Source organism: Primulina eburnea, chromosome 2 (genome assembly GCF_022965805.1).
Source record: "Primulina eburnea isolate SZY01 chromosome 2, ASM2296580v1, whole genome shotgun sequence".
Taxonomy (NCBI): domain Eukaryota; kingdom Viridiplantae; phylum Streptophyta; class Magnoliopsida; order Lamiales; family Gesneriaceae; genus Primulina; species Primulina eburnea.
The window spans coordinates 11,736,350-11,758,304 of NC_133102.1; the positions used below are offsets into that span (position 1 = coordinate 11,736,350).

The 21,955-nt window shown below is 37.6% G+C and overlaps 1 protein-coding gene across 1 annotated transcript; it reads right to left on the bottom strand.

Annotated features, from left to right (window-relative positions):
* Positions 1-6,596: 6,596 nt before the first annotated feature.
* On the bottom strand, positions 6,597-7,226 carry LOC140824114 (uncharacterized). The gene has a single exon (XM_073185714.1). The coding sequence runs from the start codon at positions 7,224-7,226 to the stop codon at positions 6,597-6,599; it is 630 nt and encodes a 209-aa protein (XP_073041815.1).
* Between the last annotated feature and the right edge of the window lie 14,729 nt (positions 7,227-21,955).

Below are 21,955 nucleotides of genomic sequence, written 5' to 3' on the forward strand. Positions count from 1 at the left end.
AAGAACATCTCTAAGGAAGAACCAAATGCTTGCTTCAACTGTGGCAAAAATGGAAACTTCATTGATGACTATCCTAAGCCAAAGAAGGATAATCAACGTTGAGCTGAGAAGGGAAAGAATTCATTCGAGCACAGGATGAGAGATAAAGATGGTAAGAGATCATTCAAAAAGAAGCATGAAGTCCTATTAGCTTAAGAAAGCAAGTCAAATCGGCAGAAACTGATAGTGATGAATCAGATTCTAAGAGCTTGAGCAGCTCCAGTGATGAAGAAGAAGCAAAGTGTTTGATGCCTGATGACTTAGAACTGGAGTCAAACAGTGAGCAGGTATTTAATTTTAGTTCAATTGATTTTACACGTGAAGAACTTATTTCTACACTACATCACATGGTCAATGAGCATCACAAGCTTGCTCTCTTGTTTGAGAAAGCCAAAGCAAAGCAAACTGATCCCCAATACAATAAAACTGAAACTGAAGAATCAGTTGAACTGTTGAGTCTAAAAAGGAGATTGCTAAGCTGAAATGATTGAGAATCAATATTTGATTCATCAGTTGAGACTTGAAAATTCAAGACAAACAGATCTGATTCGAGCTTGGAATAAGTCATCAATCACATTGACTGAAATGCATGATTTACAGAAATCAGTTGCAGATAAAACTGGTTTTGGTTTTAATAGCCAATATGAATCTTTTACTAGTGATACTATGCCAAAGATGAATATGTACAAAGAGGAATATATTCACTTTGTAAAATCAGCTATGGTACATGAAGTTTCAAAACCAAGTAAATAAATTGAGCGACTGATTGAAAATAAGAACAAAGCTAAGAAGTATGGAATCAGATATAGTACTACGAGTTCAAATGATTCGTGAAGCTGGTCATCTAAATGGTTCAGCTATAAAAACCAGAACTCTAAGAGTGGCTATTCCAATTATTATAATAGTAAGCCTTTTCAGAAAAGATATCGGATGAACAACCAGTTTAACAAGGTTAAAAATCATATTGTTTCATATGCACACATCACATCAAGCACACATAAGCCGAGAAAAACTATCTGGAACACAGCAACTAGAGAGTCAGTTAGACTGGTCCAAATCTGGGTTCCTAAAGGACTAATTATTTTAGGACCAAAATAGATGTGAGTACCAAAATTATTCATTGTGTGTGATTGCAGCTAACAGGTACATCGACAAATGATTCAATTTGGTGACTGGACATTGGATGCACAAGACTTATGACAGGGGATGCTGATTTGCTATCCCAACTGATTAAGTATTCTGGTCCAAATATCAGTTTTGGAGACAACTCAAAAGGTATAATCGTGGGTAAGAGTAAGCTTATACATGGTAATATTGTTTTTAATAATGTCCTACTCGTTGACAGTATGAAATATAACTTGATTAGCATTAGTCAGTTATGTGATAATAATTTTCAGTTCAGTTCAACAAGCTTACCTGCACAATTAAGAATTCAACTGATAACATCATCATACTGGTAATCGATGTGGTAATACTTACAAAGTAAGTCGGACTAATCAACCTAATGCACCAGTTTGTTTTGTAGCTTCAAATTCATCTTAGAACTGTTTGTGGCATAAAAAGTTGAACTACTAAAATTTCAAATATATCGCTCATCTAAGTAACCATGATCTTGTAACTAGTCTGCCTAAGATCGATTTTTCAAAAGATAAATTTTGTTCAGCATGTCAGTTTGGTAAACAAGTAAGATCTTCTTTAAAAAACAAGGGTAGTAAATCTTCCTCCAGATTCTTAGAACTGTTATACATGGATATTTTTGGTCCAATATTATTCATGAGTTTAGAGGTAATAAAATACACCTTGGTAATTGTTGATGATTTTTCAAGATTTACTTGGGTTATTTTTCTCAAATCAAAAGACCAAACTGCTGCACAACTGATTAAGCTTTTCAAAAAACTTTTAAATGAAAAATCGGTTGGAATGGACAGAATAAGGTCTGATCGATGGACTGAATTTGTCAATCAAAATTTTTCTCAGTTTTTAGAAAATTCTGGAATTAAGCATGAGTTCTCAGCAGCTAGAACACCTCAACAAAATGGTGCAATTGAAAGAATAAATTGTACTCTTAAAGAAGCAGCTAGAACAATGTTTGTTGATTCCATTATATCTCAGAGATTTTGGGCAGAAGCATTAAACATTGCATGTTATACTCAAAACAGATCAATGATTAATAAAATCATTTGAAAACTCCGTATGAGATCTGGCATGGACAGAGAAGTATGGTGTCCTACTTAAAAATATTTGGTTGCAGATGTTTAATTCACAATAATGGCAAAATTTATCTGAAAACATTTGATGCTAAATCTGATGAAGGAATTTTTCTTGGTTATTTTTCGGTTAGCAAGGCTTACAGAGTGTTTAATAAGAGTACTTCAAATGTAGAAGAATTGATTCATGTTGTTTTGATGAATCTACACTAATTGATAACCCAACTGATCCAGTTGAGCCAACTGATCACTTAATAGACATTAGCTTGGAGAATGATAGTGAAGAAGAGGTTCACATCAATCGAAACATCCTTCAAACACCAGAACCTGAAGTTGTGGATCAAACAGTTGAACAGAAAGTTGTTCGTAACAATCAGTTGGCGGAACAACGCGATGATATTCAAATACCAACAGAAACTGCCACAACTGAAACATAAAGAAATGTTCAATTACAAACTGGTCCAACCATTTACAACTAAAGATGGAATAAATCACATCCACAAGACTTGATGATAATTAATCCATCTGATCTGGTAAGAACTAGAAATCAAATTTTTAATTTATTTGTATACTCTCAGCATTTGTTTCTCAATTTGAGCCAAAGAAAACTGATGAAGCTCTAACTGATCCAAACTGGATAAATGATATGCAAGAAGAGCTGGATCAGTTTACCCATAATAATGTCTGGACTTAAGTTACAAGACCACTTTCAAAAACAATTATACGTACAAAATGGGTTTACAGAAACTAAATCTTCGAAGATGGTTCAGTTATACGCAACAAAGCCAGGTTGGTTGCAAAATGATACATGCAAGAGGAATGAATCAATTATGATGAGACATATGCACCAGTTGCACAACTGGAAGCAATAAGAATATTCATACCATACGCCTCTTTCAAAAACTTTAAGGTATACCAGATGGATGTCAAAAGTGAATTCCTAAATGGTCAGCTACAAGAAGAAGTCTATGTTGAACAACCACCAGGTTTTGTAAATCACTCATTTCCTGATCATGTTTTTCATCTCAACAAAGCATTGTATGGTCTCAAACAAGCTCCCAGAGCTTGGTATGAGAAATTATCAAAATTCTTAATTGATCATGATTTCACTGTTGGAACAATATGATAAAACACTGTTTAAATTTACAAAGAAAGATCATACTTTACTTGTGCAAATTTGTGTTGATGATATTATTTTTGGATCAACAACCCCAAATTATGCAATAAATTTATTAATTTAATGCAGGATAAATTTGACATGAGTATGATGGATAAGCTGACATTCTTTCTTGGTTTGCAAGTGAAGCAATTGGAAACTTGTACATTTATCTGTCAAACCAAATACACAAAGGAACTGCTTAAGAAGTTTGGCATGAAAACATGTTCAGCTGCAAATACTCTCACGAGCTCATCAATTATATTAGATAAAAATGAAGGGATATGATACTCACGGGAAATTTAGGGTCCGATTCCAGCAAGTGTCACTAGTCCAGACGCAGGTTTTGAAATTATTCTGAGCCTGAAATCACAAATAAGGTCGTTAGGAGGGAGCCAGGAGGGTGTCCTGGCGTAGCCCCTCCGACGCTCAAGTCAGAGACTTAGGATATATGGGGGGAGCAGCTAAGGGTGCTGCTGAAAACAATATATTGAATCCATAATCAAACGTTCAAACCTGGTATTTATAGGAGAATACATGGGCTTGTCATGGACCATTCACCAGCGGGCCTTAGATATGGGCCGAGAGTTTGGGCCGGATCTTGATGGGTTCATTCCTAGGGTATCACCAGTCTCCCCCTCCCGAGTCGAACTGAATCGTATGTTCAAAGTTCGATTAATTGTGTTGTTCTCTATTTACAACATGTGAGTTGTGCATTTTCTTCCAGCCACTCGTCAGTCTCCGAAAATTGGAATCGAATCAAATCGCAATCCTGCTGCGCGTTACCTCAACGCCGCTTTATCATCACTCTGCCTTCACTCACGTACTCCCCAGCCAGCCTTGCCCCCTAACCCCCCCACCCCCCCGCCCAACCGCCGCACCACGAGTGCTCAAGCCGAGACTCCTGTACAGCCGAGCCGTCTCCCTGCGCGCTTGTCCACCTCGCCCTCCTGCCCTGCGCACGCTCGCCCCTGCTCGCCCCAAGCTCGCCCGGCACGCCAGCTCGCCCCTCACACTGCCCAGCGCCCTGCTCACCTCTGCTCGCCCCACACTCGCCCGACATGCCACGCTCGCCCCTGCTCGCCCCAAGATCGCTCGGCACGCCATCTCTCCCCCTTGCCGAGCGCTTGCACAGCTGCCTGCCCGCTCGCCCACTGCCTGCCACGCGCTCGCCTCTCCTCACGCTCGCCCATCACTTGGAGAATTTTATTGCGAATGACTGTGTGCTGAAGAGCTTGATTTCTGAAGAGCCCTTGCACGCCCTCGCAATCGCCCTCCGCCCACAGTCCTTGGTTTCTGAAGAGCTTTTGGGGGCGTTGCCCCCAAGCCCCCACGACCAGACCGGGCAGGTCAATCTCCGTAATTTTTGCAGCGGCAAACATTGTTCATTAACGACAAACGAAATAAATTTTTCTAACACCATATGCCCTCGTCGCCCCCATCTTCAAGGTCCTCTACTAAACTTTTGAAGGAAAATAATTTCCACTTCCCCGTGCCCTTGACTCCTCTGCTAAAATAGTCCTTAGCAGGAAAAATAAAAACTTCAACCTCCTCACCCTCTAACTCCTCTGCTAAGCCGGGCAGGAAAAATCAAACTCTCACCTTATCATCTCATAACTCTTCTGCTAAGACGGACCTTAGCAGGAAAATAAAAATTCTCCACCCTCACACTCTAACTCATCTGCTAGGCGACACCCATAGCAGGAAAATAAAATATTTCTCCTCTCCACCTCTGTTTTTCTGTTAGGCGGTGCCTTAGCAAGAAATTTTAATTTTTCTCCTCCCCACCTTTACTCCTCTGCTAGGCGATGCCTTAGCAGGAAAATAAAATTTTGTCCTCCCCAACTCTACTCCTCTACTAGGCGATGCATTAGCAGGATAATAAATCTTTTCTCTTCCCCACCTTTGCTCCTCTGTTAGGCAATGCTTTAGTAGGAAAATAAAACTCTCACCTCATAATCTCGTAACTCCTCTGCTAAGCCGGGTCTTAGCAGGCAAAATCAAACTCTCACCTCAGCATCTCATAACTCATCTGCTAAGCCGGACCTTAGCAGGAAAAATAAAAATTCTTCACTCTCACCCTCTAACTCCTCTGTTAGGCGACGTCATAGCATGAAAATAACATTCTTCTCCTCCCAAACTCTGCTCCTCGGCTATGCGATGCCTTAGCAGGAAATAACATTTTTCTCCTCCCAAACTCTGCTCCTCTGCTAGGCGATGCCTTAGCAGGAAAATAAAATTTCAACACCTCCACCCTCTAACTCCTCTGCTAGGTGATACCTTAGTAGGAAAATAAAATTCAACACCTCCACCCCCTAACTTCTCTGCTAGGTGATGCCTTATCATGAAAGTAAAAATTCTCTACCTTCACCCTCTAAATCCTCTACTAGGCGACGCCATAGCAGGAACATAAAATTCAACACCTCCACCCTCTAACTCCTCTGCTAGGTGATACCTTAGCAGGAAAATAAAAAATTTTCTCATCGCCGACTCTGCTCCTATGCTAGGCGATGCCTTAGCAAGAAAAATAAAATTTAATTCTCCCCCTCCACTCTGCTCCTCTGCTAGGCGATGCCTTAGCAGCAAAATAAAATTCTTCTCCTTCCACTCTGCTCCTCTGCTAGGCGACGCCTTAGCAGAAAAATTTAATTTTTCTCCGGCCAAACTCTGCTCCTCTGCTAGGCGATGCCTTAGCAGGAAAAATAAAATTTAATTCTCCCCCTCCACTCTACTCCTCTGCTAGGCGATGCCTTAGCAGGAAAATAAAATTATTCTCCTCCACTCTGATCCTGTGCTAGGCGATGCCTTAACAGGAAAAATAAAATTTAATTCTCCCCCTCCACTCTGCTCCTCTGCTAGGCGATGCCTTAGCAGGAAAAAAAATTCTTCTCCTCCGCTCTGTTCCTCTGCTAGGCGATGCCTTAGCAGGAAAATTTAATTCATTTCATCCTCACAATACAATAACATCCACGAACTTAATATAAGAACTTGGCTTTATTAAATTTCAACTGATAACATAAGACAAATTCAGAAACGAAATACAGCAAAATTCAAGTCAAGATTAATATTCTCTAAGGTGGCAAGAGTTCCTGAGCCTCTTTAGACCTTTGCCCGGCGCATTCTCCAACTTTCATCTCTGCTCCTCGTGTATTTCCACAGGACAAAGTTACCCACTTCTTCCTTTCCTAATCATGTTAAGCTCCACACGCGCTTTTTTTCTCCTTCTCCCTCACTACCCCTTCAAAACAACGACGCGCGACTTTTTGGTCCCCGCAAAAGACTCCAACTCCTTTTCCCACAGGAAACTTAAGCTTCTGATGATAAGTGGAAGCTACGGCTCTGAAATCCTTCAGGGTTGGCCATCTTAGAATTCTATTATTCGCTGAAAGGGTATCCACCACGGTGAACGCTATCATTTTTGTTACCCGCTGAGTATCAGTCCCCAAGGATAGAGGAAGCACAATCTGACCCAAAGGCGGGATGGCATGTCCTGCAAACCCATACAGCGGGGTGGAGACCGGCTCAAACTCAAATCCTTCCACCTTCATTTGATCCAACTTGCTCTTGAACAAGACGTTCACGGAGCTTCCATTATCAATAAATATCCTTGCCACATCATAAATGGAAACGGTGGCCGTCACCACCAAGGCATCGTTATGTGGAGTCACAACGCCTCGGAGGTCTTCCACCCCAAAGCTAATGACGGGGTCTTTTGGTAAGTCCGCACCCCTAGATATCTCAAAGTTCTCCAACCTTCTCCAATGCGCTTTCCGAGCTCGCCCAGAGTCTCCATCAGTAGAACCACCCAAGATCATATGAATCATTCCTCTCGTAGGGTGGTTATCCTAATTCGTTCCCCTCCTCGGTTCGACGGGCTCCTGAAGGACATTTTACCTCGACCTTCACCTCTCTGCTCCCCAACCCCCTGATTTATCCATGGAGGGCCTTGACCACGTCTAGGGGACGGGCGAGACCTCGGTCGACTCCCGAATGCGGATTATTTTCGTCTGTCCCGCGAAGACAATCTAGCAGTGCACTCAACCCTTCGTGACTTCTCCCACCTCCCCACGGGCTCCCTCACCTCCATCACCTCGTCACGACTCCTATCCAGGGGAACATGTGATGAGAATTGTCCTCTACTTATAGTTCTGTCCTCCATTCTTTCCCCACCCCTCTTCCTTCCTCCTTTCTCCGCTCCCTCAACTCTACTTTCTCTCGGCCAGTTCTCCATCCTTCTGTACCGTTGGGCATCTTCCAAGTTTACATATTTCTCAACTCGAGCCAACAGATCATCATAGCTCGACGGAGGCTTCTTGACCAGCGACTTGAAAAACTTCCCTCCCATCAGTCCTTGTGTGAAGGCACTTATCATGATATCAGGGATAGCTGCTGGCACTTCCAGCGCTGCACTGTTGAAACTCTGGACAAATTCTCACAAAGTTTCATTCTCTTGCTGTTTCATCACGAACAGGCCCAAATAATTTTTTGGTGCCTCTTGCTGCTAGAAAATCGGTGCAAGAAGGCAGCTGAGAAGTCCTCAAAAGAACGTATAGAGTTGGGCTGCAAGGTGTTAAACCATTGCTAGGCTGACCTCAACAACGTGCCCAGAAACACCCTGCACCTGAATCCATCCGAATATTGGTGCAACAGAGTCGCATTCTCAAATCTTCCCAAGTGTTCATTAGGGTCAGTATGTCCGTCATATTCTCCCACGTTTGACTGTCGGAAATTTGGAGGAAGTCCTTATTCCAAGTTGGCCAATGAAAAAGGACTTCCTCTCTTGGGTACTAGGGCTCGGCTTCCTACCTGCTGCCTCAACATGCGTATCTCCTTCCACATCTCTCCTATCTCACTAACTTCCCCACTTTGGAGAGGATGCGTCTCTTCAACCCGGCTCTGGTGGCCCTCCACATTCTCCTCTTGCTCCTGGCGAACGGCCTGCTCTTCTGCAAATGCAGATTTTTGATTCCTCTTCATGGCCTCATCCACAGTTCGGGTGATAAATTGGCCCGGCTGTTCCAGTGTCAAGTTCCCCACGTTCTCATTGGGACGGGTTTGATCGACCCTCGTCTCGGGAATGGGCTGCTCGATTCTTGTCTCTTGACGAGGTTTTTCCTGTCTCGTCTCAATATGCGGTTGTTCCTGTATTGTTTCAGCATGAGATGGTTCGAGTCCCCTTCAAGGACGCGATGATGATGAGTTAGCTCTTCCACTCCCTCTCTTCCCTACCATATCTATGTCTCAAATCAAATTTTCCCACAGACGGCGCCACGTGATACTCACTGGAAATTTAGGGTCCGATTCCAGCAAGTGTCAATAGTCCAGACGCAGGTTTTGCAATTACCCTGAGCCTGAAATCACAAATAAGGTCGTTAGGAAGGGGCCAGGAGGGTGTCTTGGCGTATATGGGGGGAGCAGCTAAGGGAGATGCTGAAAACAATATATTGAATCCATAATCATATGTTCAAATCTGGTATTTATAGGAGAATACATGGGCTTGTCATGGGCCATTCACCTGTGGGCCTTAGATATGGGCCGGATCTTGATGGGTTCATCCCTAGGGTATCAGGATAATATCAGTTTATATGACACTTTACAGAGGTTTAATATGTTCTTTACTTTACCTAACTGGTAGTCGTCCTGATATTGTATTTGTTGTCTGCATGTGTGCTAGATTTCAAGCAAATCCTAAATAATCGCATTTTTAGCTGCCAAACGTATATTGAAATATCTTACAGACACACAAAATGTGGGCTTATGGTATGCTAGGGACTCATCTTTCAATTTATTTGGTTATTCAGATGCAGATTATGCAATATGTAAACTAGATAGAAAAAGCACCAGTTGATCATGTCATTTTTTTAGAGAAAGACTGATTTCCTAGTTCAGCAAGAAGCAAACATCCATAGCAACTTTCACAACTGAAGCAGAATTTCTAGCTTCCGGAAGCTGCTCTTCCCAACTGCTTTGGATTCAGCCACAACTGAAAGATTATGGAGTCGTTGCATAAGAATCACCAATATTTTGTGACAACACTAGCAAAATTGTGATTACATACAATCTAGTTCTTCACTCTAAGACAAAGCATATCGATGTCAGACATAATTTCAGCAGAGATCATGCTCTCAAGAAGGAGATCATACTGGAATACATGTCAATTGAACAACAAGCAGCAGACATATTCACCAAGCCACTACCCGTACTAAGTTTTCTTATTTCCAAAATATTCTTGATTTACCTTAGTCATTTACACTTTTATGTTGATTCATTGCCAATATTAAGTGCAGGAAATAATAAAGCATTAAAGAAAAAACAGCATGAACAAAATAAATTTTTATTGATATAGTTGAACTTGTACAACAGAGATTTCCCTATCTACTGCCTCTCTCCAGTTGGTCAACCAAGTGGTTAACCCACCAGTAATGGTTTTCAGGAAGTCCTCTGAGAAGGCGATTCTTCTCAAATCCTTCTTCTCCTTAAGAAGCATCAGCAGATTGACACTTCATCCTTGAATATGTCAGTAATATGAGCAACTTGTTTCCTCGTGGCAACAAGTATCAGAGACGCTGCTGATACTTGTTTTCTGTTGCCACTCGTTTCCTCGTGGCAACAAGCCCTTCCTCACGGAAGGACTGCAGTTCCTGGATTTTGCTCCAGGTAGACAGCGTCTTTTCCAAAACATTGTCCTCCATCTTTAGCTTTCTCGCAGCCACTATGGACTGCTTGAACTCTTCTTCCATGTCTGGTTGATGAGAACTTCTTGCCTTATCCATCTGTTACTGCTTTGGTAGTATATTATGTGTTGACGTGTTCAAGTGATTTTGTGACTAAGTAGTTTGTTCTTATTTATAGACTCAGAACCACATGAAGAGTCACAATCGTTACTTTTGATAAGAGGACATGAAAAGATCTTTGTCTGCTATTGATGATTCATTCTCCGAGGATGAGATTTTTCTTCACCTTATTTATTGCATATATTTAGGGGAAACGTTGAATTATAATTGGTTAACTAATAAGACATTTATCAGTTGGTCTTAAACTGAATTGATTTTGTTCACAACTGAGCATTCAGTTCTTGACCTAACTGATCTTATCATATATGTTAACTGATTATCAATTCAGGTTGAGATTCCACAATAAATTTGTGAATTTCAAAATTACTTCATTAATCATGCTATCCATTGAATATTAATTTTAAATTTGTTTACAGGTAATTCAATCGACTCAATTTCCATATTTACATATGAAGTACACGCCATATATTCAAATTAATCTCGGACTGCCACGTGTCCAAAATTTGAATAGTCACATATATAAATATTTGTCCTGTCCTCATTTAGCTCACTTTACTCTATGCTAAACTGTTAAGCACTCAAACACTCGAAGCGTTTTTTTTGTGCATAAAATCTAAGCTAATGGCAAGCCAAACCCTAGACTTCATTCTCAACGCTATGACAATCGACTTCGATTCCATTCTATCAGTCTCAGACGAAGATGTTAGGAGCAGTATTTCTTAAGCTTGAAGATTTTGGTTTGAAAATTTCTTGGGAATCCCAACCCAAGTCATTTATCCTAAGGAAATTCTAGAAGTTTATGCCAACAACAAGATTTCTGATGATAAGATTATTTTGACCATTAATAATCAAGTACTGATTGTAGACGAAGAATTATTCAGCAATCTCTTCCAACTCCCAACTAAAGGTTTGTCTAACTTCTCTGAGATCGAACTAGCTGATATTGAAGAAATGCAAACCATATTGTTTGCTGATGGGAAGAAAATCAAAGTTTCGGATCCCAAGAAAGAATTGAAGCTAGAGATCCAACTGTTGGCTGATATTATTGCAAAGGGTGTCCTCGCCAAGGTAGGTTCATTCGCTACCCTCACTCTTGAAAAATTTCAAATCATGACTGCGATCATGAAAGGCACATGATTGAACTGGTCAACCATTATTTTCAATATCCTGAAGAACATGGTTCAATCTTCCAAGCAGCCGAATGGTTTCGCTCTGTAACTCAGTTATTTGCTAAAAAGCTCTGGTGTCATTGATGACTCAGCCGAAAAGTCATCCAAGTTCAAATTGTTCAACACAAAGAACGTTCAGCCACCGAAAACCAAGTTGGACATCTCGCCTAAAAAATTTGTCAAGAGCAAACAAGAGATTGGGATGATGGCAGCTTCCAAATCTGTAAAGAAAGCCAGAACCAAGGACACGGTTAAGAAACTGACAATCAAAAGAAAACTGATTGTCAGTGAAAGTGATTCGTAGAAGACTCCATCTCCGAAGATTTTGAAGAAGCCACGGTCTCAGAAGACCAAATAAACTGCTTCTGGAGTTATTCCAGCTGATAGACCGTTGCTTACTGGAGCTGAGGTACTCATAACTGGTATACCAATTCGATTAGTTACAATTGCACCATCAGCTGAAGAAACCAGTTGATCATCCATTGAAGCTTATCACCGAATATGGTGACAAATTGAAGATTGTTGGACATCGCGCACCTCCTATCACTGTCACCAGAACAACTGTTCTACCAATTTCTCGACCGAAAGGTGTGATAATTAGAGAAAAGGTAGACTCAACTGCCATGGGGCTGGCCATTTCTCACGCTCTAACTGACCCAAAAGGCAAGAGCAAAATGATTGAAGAGCCCGAGCCAACCAAAACAATTCAGACTCATGTCGATCTCATTTGGAGTGAGATAAATGAGTTTGTTGATTCTAAGATGGAAGATTTTGATGAATGGGTCAAGTTTCTCACTGTAGTGTATGCCAGACGATTGAAGAAGAAATCAGTTTTATGGAAATTCATTGTCCTGGAAACAATGGTTTTGAAGACAGTCAAGGCCGTCACTATTTCTCAAGCAATATAAATGAGGACTTATTTCTTTGATCTGATGCGCTTGAAGAAGCTGATTGAAGTAACAGCTCAACTGAAACTGAACTACAATCTAATCAGTCCGACTGCGTATAATGACCGAGCTTTCTTCCAGCAGCTGGACTCAGATCTAATATATTTGCAAATGAAGATCAAAGTCTGGGAAATGGATCAACGATTATACATACTAGTTGATTCCGAAAATCCAACATCAGCAGAGCAAGCTCAGCCAACTGGAGTTCAGTCAGAATCTATTCATGAGCTGATTCAACCATCTTTACTCTCTGCACCTTCATCATCTCCACCAGTTGGACAACCTCTATACATGGATGATGAGTTTTCATTGGCCAACATTGGCGAAGTCATCTAATCAGTTGCCACTGGCATCCAGCTGAACTTCGAACTAGGTGAGAGAGATGTATGCCAAAGCTCAACAGAACAATTAGCCTTGGAGTCTATGTGGAAAGAAATTGAATATGAAGCTCATTCAATTGTTTGACTGAACAAAAACAACAAATTGATATGGCCCAGTTGCAATCTAAACCAATAGCTGATTTGCTAGTGACCAATGATGTGCCATCCAACTTAACTGCTGCTCAGCCTACTACCTCAGTTCCAGATGCTCAGATGGAAGCAGTTGAAGAAGTCATTACATAATTGGAACAATAAACTGAGACTGACTTACAACATCTAGCCATGGTGCTTTTCAGTTGAAAGGACAAGGGAAAAGCACATGCCACATCTGAAATCTTGTCTCCTGAAATGCCTATAGCTACTGGTATCATGATTGAAGAAATTCAGTCCAGTTTGCACAACCTAATCTCAACTGTAGGGGTGGGCACGGGTCGGGTTTTTCGGGTTTCGGGTAGTTCGGGTCGGGTACCCGATTTTTTCGGGTAGTATTTTCATTACCCGAACCCGACCCGATTCTAGTCACTACCCGATTTTTCGGGTACCCGAAAAAGTCGGGTTCGGGTAGGGGTCGGGTTCGGGTTTTTTTTTTTTTGAAGAAATAACATTTTATCTTTTTGTGTCTACAAATTAATATATGACGAGAAAATAAGCTTGTGAAAATAATATTGTCTCGTGAATGTCTACAAAAGTTAAACACAAATATTTATCTCAAAACATAGAATGAGTATTATGATTAACAAATCTTTAAATCGAGCATAAACAAATATTTATCTCAAAACATAGAATGAGTATTATAATTAACAAGTCTAATCTTGAAAATTCAACTTAGATCTTCACCAAAAAAATCAGAGTCAACTTCTTGTTTGACTTGCAAAATATCTTCTGGAATATTTCATCACCTACATAAAAAGATGTAAATTTATTAACAAAAAAATGAACATCATAAAACAAAAAATAAAGTGTACCAATAATTCATGTTTTCATCAATGCAGGAAACAAACCTGAGAAAACTAAAATGCAAGAAAATAATGAAGAATAATCAAATAACCTGAGAAAATTAAAATGCAATAAAGTGTACCAATAATTCAAGAATAATCAAACATCAATAATAGATGTATCAACACCCAATTTTGTCAACTCTGCAAAATAAACAAAGAAAATAAAATGTTAGTACTTAGTACTTCGAAATGTTGAGATATATCTAAAGTAAATAAAATAAAATTAAAATACCTTTGTCAATCATTTCGACATCACACAAATCTTCCTCCATATTAATTGGTTTGGTATCACATCGAAACCAGTCTTGAGCACAAATGAGAGATGGAACTATCTTGGGCGATAAAGGACTTCTAAATGCATCAAGTACACGCCCTCCGGTGCTAAATGCAGCTTCTGAAGCAACTGTGGAAATTGGAACTGCCAATATATCTCGAGCCATCTGAGAAAGAATGGGAAACCTAGGACTATTATCTTTCCACCATTGCAATATATTAAAGTTCTTTCTTTCCTCCTCAACATCTTCAGTCAAATATTTCTCCAACTCAGACTTTAATACTTCACCTTTTCCTCCACTCTTATACATCTTGAACTCTTGCTTCAACTACAATCTAATAGCCATTTCAGACTCATCGTCCGCCTTACACAAGCGTTTCTTAGACATATCTTGCGAGCCAAGGGTGGAACTATTTGATGAAGAGCATAAACTTTTAGAAATGTCTGGAAGGTTATTGGAATGCCTCAGTTTATAATGATCAAACAACTCGTAAAGGCCAAGTCTCACTTGTTCTTTCATGGTCTCATTTTTCCCAACACTGCCATACATTCTATCGAAAGAAAATTCAACAAACTCCAACTTATGTCGCGGATCAAGGACCACAGCATAATATAAAATCATATTCATTTTCTCAGTTGATCCCCAATACTTATCATACTTTTCTTTCATTTTTTTGCCATCAAACTTAGTTCAAAGTCAACACTCTCCAACCATTGCTTAAGAAGCATGTCAACCTCACTAATCTCATGAAACATAATGTTCGATGTAACATACAAAGAACCAGACATACACAAAGTGAGTTTATAGAAATGTTTCAAAAATTTCAGCAAAAGCTTGGATCTTTCTCAATCATGCTCATTTGGAACCCCATCATATGGCTTTTTTGAAAGATCAATTCGGTAAGCAAGATCGACTTCATCATACGCATCAAATGCTCTTTTAAGACATATTGCCGACTCTAACATTAAGTATGTTGAGTTCCATCTGGTGGGCACATCAAGAGTCAACAACTTGTTTGTTTCTATTTTTTCAAGTTGAACACACTCTTGAAATCTTTTGTACCTGGCTGGAGAACTCCGTATGTACCTAACAGCTCCCCTAACACGCGAAATAGCTACATGCTCATCATTTCCTTTCAAACCATCATGCACGACGAGATTAATAATATGTGCAATACACCTTACATGAACATATTTCCCACCCAAAATATTGTTTCCCCAATTGTCAAATTTCTTCCGCAAATAAACAATTGCCCCATCATTCGAAGATGCATTATCCGACAGTGATAGAAAATATTGTACCTATACTCCAATCAAGTAAACATCTCTCAATACTTTTTCCTATTTCTTCACCTTTATGACCAGATATTGGGCAAAAGTTCAAAATCCTTTTGTGTAACTTCCAATTTGCATCAACAAAATGAGCAGTAAGACACATATAGTTAACTTTCTGAATAGATGTCCATGTATCTGTGGTAATGCACATCCTTTGACAGTTATCCTTTATGAACTGCTGTAATTTCGCCTTTTCACTCAAATAGGACTTGTAAATTTCTCTTGTTATTGTCCTTCGTGATGGAATATCAAACATTGGACATGCAACCGACAAAAAATGTCTAAAACCAGGGTTCTCAACCGTCTTGAATGGGAGTTCATCCACAATCAACATGTAACACAATGCATCTCTAACTTTTTGTTACTCAAATCTCCAGTTAACAAGAGAGGCATCTATATCACTTTTATGAATTGATTGAAACGAGAGTCTATTTTGATTTGTTTCAACCTCATGTGGTTTCTTCTTGCATGATTCATAATGATTTTTAAGAGGTTTAGTGCCATGAGCTTTTGGATCAGCTTTAATCTCTCTAGTACAATATTTGCATCTACCTTTTTGAACATTCTCATTTTCACAAAAAAACTTTTCAAAGTGTTCCCACCATTGTGACCTAGACACAACCGTCCGAGTACGTTTTTTGGAATCACATAATTTATCATCCTTCTCATCAACCTTATCATCAATGTTCACACTAACCTCTTTGTATAAGTCACTTTGTGGTTGTATGTTTGGCGAATAAAGAGTTTCAGATATTCCTCCAAATTCCATGATTGTAGCCCACAAGATTTAATAAATCGCTACATCAAACAAGAAAATCAAATTGTAAGTGACTACAATGAGTAATGATAGCAACACAATGACATCAAGACAAAAAAATATATCCCAACTTTTTCATGCTACTGGACAAGTGGAATATATCCCAACTTTTTCTTCCATGTAACTAATACTTAAAGAAACTGATGGCTAGTGAAAGTTCAGATTTCATATCTTCTGAAATGAACGCCAATGAAGCTATGGGTGAACTGTACGTTTCTTGTCTATTGGCATCATCTTCCTTGAAACTTTCTAGTGCAAGTGTAGATGATTGCTTATATGCACAGTTTCTGAATCTAAGTTAGACAGTGGTACCAACAGTGCAGAACATCTTAGGAAGGCTGGTTATGTCAAAGTTGCCCAAGAGGAACATGTTGAAGTACTTCTAACTTAGACAAAATGCCAATAAACTTTGTAAAATACCCTTTGAAAAACCCACCATGAATTCAAAACCTCAAAATCGTAGAAATACGTAAGATCGGAACTGAATTAATACACACAACACTTGGAAGTCGAAATACAGAGACTAGCTAGATGGAGTTGCAAGAATTACATGCTCTTTTCATCCCATTAATGGAACAAATTTATAAACCTCTTCTGCATTTCAACACAGTAACCTCAACCCATTGCCATTTTCAATTTTTCATATTCGCAGCAAATCAAGAAATGCACATAGTATATATTATATATATTCTTCCCAAATAAATCCAAAATGAGATTGTTTTCACTTTTCAGCATAAATGTATGATACATGCAATTCAACAAACACATAGTGAACAAGATTTGAGTAGAAACCATGCGGTGCTTTGCCCTTTGAATTTTCCGACCCTCGTTCAGTCGTTCTAACTTCTAAGTAGAACTGTAGAAGTTTTAGTGTCTTACGGTGCTTTGCCGGTTGCCCTTTGAATTTGGAATGAGAATCGTAGGTAGAAGTATAATCCAATATTGAGGTGTTTTCCAATTTATTAGCCCATATGTTTTTTTAAGCCCATATGTAGTCTACAAGTCTTCCGGTCATTATAACTATTAAGCCCATATGTATTTTTTAAAACCAATCGGGTACCCGATCGGGTAATTCGGGTACCAATTCAATACCCGAACCCGCCCCGACTAAAATATAGTCGGGTTCGGGGAATACCCGAACCCGACTATTTACCCTACTTTACCCGAAATTTTCACCCGATCGGGTTTCGGGTCGGGTGTGACCCGAAAAACCCGACCCGATTGCCCACCCCTACTCAACTGTCTCCGACATGAAGTCAACTCAGCTGATGCACAAGCATAAAATTGATTCTATGAAGGAAAACACCATGAAGAACCTCAAGCATGTTACCAAGGATATCACCTCATTATTCCTTGTAGATCAGCTGAAGAAGGACCGAGTGAAAGTTCCAGCTCTTTTCCAGACTCAAGACATGCTTATCAACCGAATTGACTTCATGCACATGTATGTCAAAACGGATGGATTTGATGAAAGAACAGATGCTGAATTTTATATCTTAAGTCAGCTCAGAATACTGCCTTCTCTCTACCATTGCTGGTGTTGACAAACAAGGGGAAGAAGACCAGCAGCAGCAATCAAAGAAAAGATCTAGTCAACCAACTGATTAAGGACCTGCTGACAAAAAAGCAAAGAAGTGAAGAGCAGTAAGTTCAGTTGGATGACAGTCTTTCATTCTTAGTTTGTACGAATCTGTACAGTGGAAAATTATTTATCTATGATAGAGTTTATCAGTTCTTGATTTCTATGTTTTTTCAAACACCAAAAAGAGGAAAATTGTTAAAATTAGAATTTCGGAGTTTGACAAATAAAGCTTTTGAAGATTTTAGAACTGATCGACTCAATTGAATTAATTCGATCTGAAACCACTCAAACTGAAGTTGCGCGAACTGATAATTAATGAGCAAAATAATCGAAGGCAATCGAACTGATCAAAGCTAACTGAATCTGTAAAGATAACTAAACTATCAATTGGAACTGATCAGTTATACAGTCCGCTCAACTGATAGGCTATATAGTCAACTAATAATCAGTTTGACATGTCATCAGTTAAAGCTTAGCCAACAACCGAAAAATTGTACAAAAGCAGACTGTAATTCATAGTGGGAGCGCCGCATAGCAGACTGCCACAGTGTACTATTTTCAGAAGAATATTGACACATTCAGAAAGGACAAATTAACGGATATGAGTCATTTAATGCATTAAATGTTACTGTTGGAAGCAAAGCCTATAAATATCCGTAGAGCTCAGCTGAGAGAAGAACCTTTGAATCATTACTCTGATTGATTTTTAATATACAAAGTTCAGCTACGATATTCTTACAGAAAATCTCACACTTAACAGAAATATTCATAGTTTCCAGGCTATTATTTGAGCAAAAGTACTAGTACATTATAATGTTGTATTCGATCTCTTAAGATCAGTTGTGCTAAGAAATAAAATAAGTTGAATACTGATAAAGTGTAAAGGAACTAAGAGTTGCAGTTTGACAGTGTCTAAGTCCGAATTGAAGTGGATTATTACAGTCTATGTATTTAATCAAAGTCTTTTAATGAAAACCTTTATCCTTATGATAGAAGGGGTGACGTAGGAGCATTTGAAGTCTCCGAACATCCATAAAATCTTTGTGTTCCTTGTTTCAATTATTCGTTGAGTATTCAAATTATCGGTTAGTATACTTCCGCACTTAAACTAGTTAACTGACTGATATCGACAACAAGATTCCTGAATTCAGTTTATCACTAAACTGATTCACCTTTATCAAAAGAGTCAAAAATCTTGTAGTGTTTATTCAACCCTCTTTCTAAACACTTCAACCTTTCAAACCAATCCTAACAATGTTCTATCGAATTGAAAGTCTCATATTGTTGTGTGAAACGACTTAACGAATGCAATGAATCTATCCAAATTGATGAGCTGATAATAATATATAATTAGTGAATAATAAAGAATTAGTGAGTTGGTGAACATATGTGTAAAACTGATAATGTAAGAACGTATGATTTGTTTATAAAAGTTCAAAGACAAATTTTTCGGACATATTCTCTTCTTTCATGAGTAGGACGAATACTAGAAGACTTCAATTTATGTAATCTCATTTCAACTGATATCACATTCTCAATTGAAACTCCTAAAAACACCTCAGCGTCGATTGTGACGACAAATTACAACTGATTTACAACTGAATCAAACAGACGAAAACATATGCTGGTCTTAATCAACTTCTACAACCAACCATTGGTTCAGAATTTGAATGTAGTCTTCTGTCAAACAGATGAATAAGTTTTATACAATCTCTTTGTTTACATGAAAACAAATTTTCATCATATTTGGGGCATAACTATCTGTTACTCCATTCGTTCCTATATAACATAATCAAATCTAAACGAAATATAAATAGTATATTGTTCAAGAATGACTAATTAAGACTTATTTAAACTCGAATTCAGATTTAATGGATAAATGCGTTTTCATCTTGAGTTCAACTCTGTAGATTTTCGGGATCTTTGAGTTTAAGCTCGAGCTTAAATATGTGTTAATAAATAAAATATATTTTAAGTTCTGTAAAAGTTTGTTTTTTGTTTTTAAACTTGTTGCTTAAGAAAAATTAATGAAAATTAATAATCTAATTAAAATAAGAGATATATTTATTGAAAATCTATCAGGCATGCATGGAGAACTCTGACTGACTCACTCTCGAGCAAGTGTTCTTTTCATACTTTTCAGATCATGTGTGATAAACTCACTCGAGAAAATATTGATAAGAGGAATCGAATACATGATAATTGAGCAAGCACTTGTTTGCTCTATCTACTCATACATACGTAAAAACATAATGATTATTATTATTTGGAATATTATATTCTCGACCAAATTAGAAAAAAATGACTTTGACTATCTCTCCTACAGGCTACATCAATTAGTCTATTTACTTAAATGTGTTTCTTTGAAAATCTATAACTTTGTGTTATTATAGGATGTTTTTGTTACTTAGTTTTTATATATTATTTTAGAATTAAACCCACGAAGTTTTAAATCTTATTTTAGAATTAGTCTCTCAAAGCAATTGGATAGAATAATTTGTTGTAGAAAGAAAAATTGAAAGATAATCTGAATTTAATTTAAATTAATCAATTGAGGAGAAGAGAGAAGAAATAGTAGGATAAAATAAATGGCAAAAACTTGTGTGAGACGGTCTCACGAGTCGTATTTGTGAGACGGATCTCTTATTTGGATCATCCATGAAAAAGTATTATTTTTTATGCTAAAAGTATTACTTTTTATTGTGAATATGGGTAGGTTTGACCCGTCTCATAGAATAAGATCCGTGAGATGTTCTCACATTAGACTCACTCAAAATAAATAAGGATAAAAGGAGTTATTGAGGTTATTTGATTACTTTGGTCAAAGTATATATAATATTTACTATATATTCTCTTGATTAATGTAAACTATTTTATAATAAATAATTTTTTCTTAAATTATTTTTCAAACTCTAAAATAAAAAAAATTATATATATATATATATATATATATATATATATATATATATATATATTCTAAAAAAGTAAAGGTATTTCGAATTGTCTGTTGACACAGACAAAGTCAAAGAAAACATTTGAAATTATTTTAATATTGAACCTTAGACATATAAGAGTTCCAAATCGAATCTCTTTAGAAAGAAGATCTTTTGTTTCATGGTAGCCTGTCTCCTTACGAAACTTTCATAATTAGGTTAGCCATACACTTCACATGTTTCTAGCGATTCACGTGGCATCATCAAATAATATACGTCTTGGATAAGATCCTACAATGCATTAGAACACCCATGTTGATGATCTTTTACTCCGACAGCATCTAAGGTTCCTCGAACAATGTGATATCTTATACTGGATAAATCCTTATCCTTCTCCCTCTTACTAAGACTAAAGAATGTTATGGTAAATCATGGTCAATACCGGGTATAAAAGTAGGATGTGTGTGTACGTATTGAGAATATAGAATATATAATTAAGGGGGCCAAAACAAAATAGAAGCCCAGTAGCAATCAAATCTGGACCATTTCTCATCAGCTGTGCAATCAGATATTAGGCCTGTTACGCGAAATTAATTTAGACTCCTATTAAAAGCAATTTAAAAAAATAATCGATCGTGAGCTTAGTCGAATTCCAAGTTTTATAAAAACGATTTTAATATGACATTAATCGTAAAAGGTGTTTTTAGTTTTTACTATTAATTTTTTTATGAAATTGACTTAATCTAGCCATATAAATTGTGTATTTTTAAAAAATAACTTTCTTTATTAAAGATTATACAATATTTCCTTTTATAGTTTAATAATCGTTAAAGAACCTTTCTTTATTTTTTTTCACATCTCAATAAAATATTTCAACTTAGAGAATAAGAATCAATTTTCAAAATAATTAAAAAAAAAAAAGTTGTTTCATTATGAAATACTTGTTTTCTTAATCAATATTGATGATCCTGATAATTATAATTTGATATTAAAAAATAATATAAAATCATTAATAAGGATAATTAGTTAACATAATATTCTTAATGAAACAAAAAGTTGTAATAATAAAAAAAATAAGGATGCTTAACGTATTTTTATTATGCCTTTTAATCTATAAATATTATTTATGGATTAAATCATTAAATAGTATTAACAACTACTATTACTATTATGTTCTAGATCCAACTCATATAACTTTAAATCTATATTATTTTTATCCATATTTATAAAAATATTTACCTTTTTATTAATTTGTAATATGACAAGTTACAAATTTCCGTGAGCACTGATGATGTGTCACTCATATATTGGATGTGATAAAATA

Bases quoted from the DNA above. Each gene is read 5' to 3' on its own strand.
- LOC140824114 (XM_073185714.1), bottom strand. From the start codon at position 7,226: ATGATTCATATGATCTTGGGTGGTTCTACTGATGGAGACTCTGGGCGA.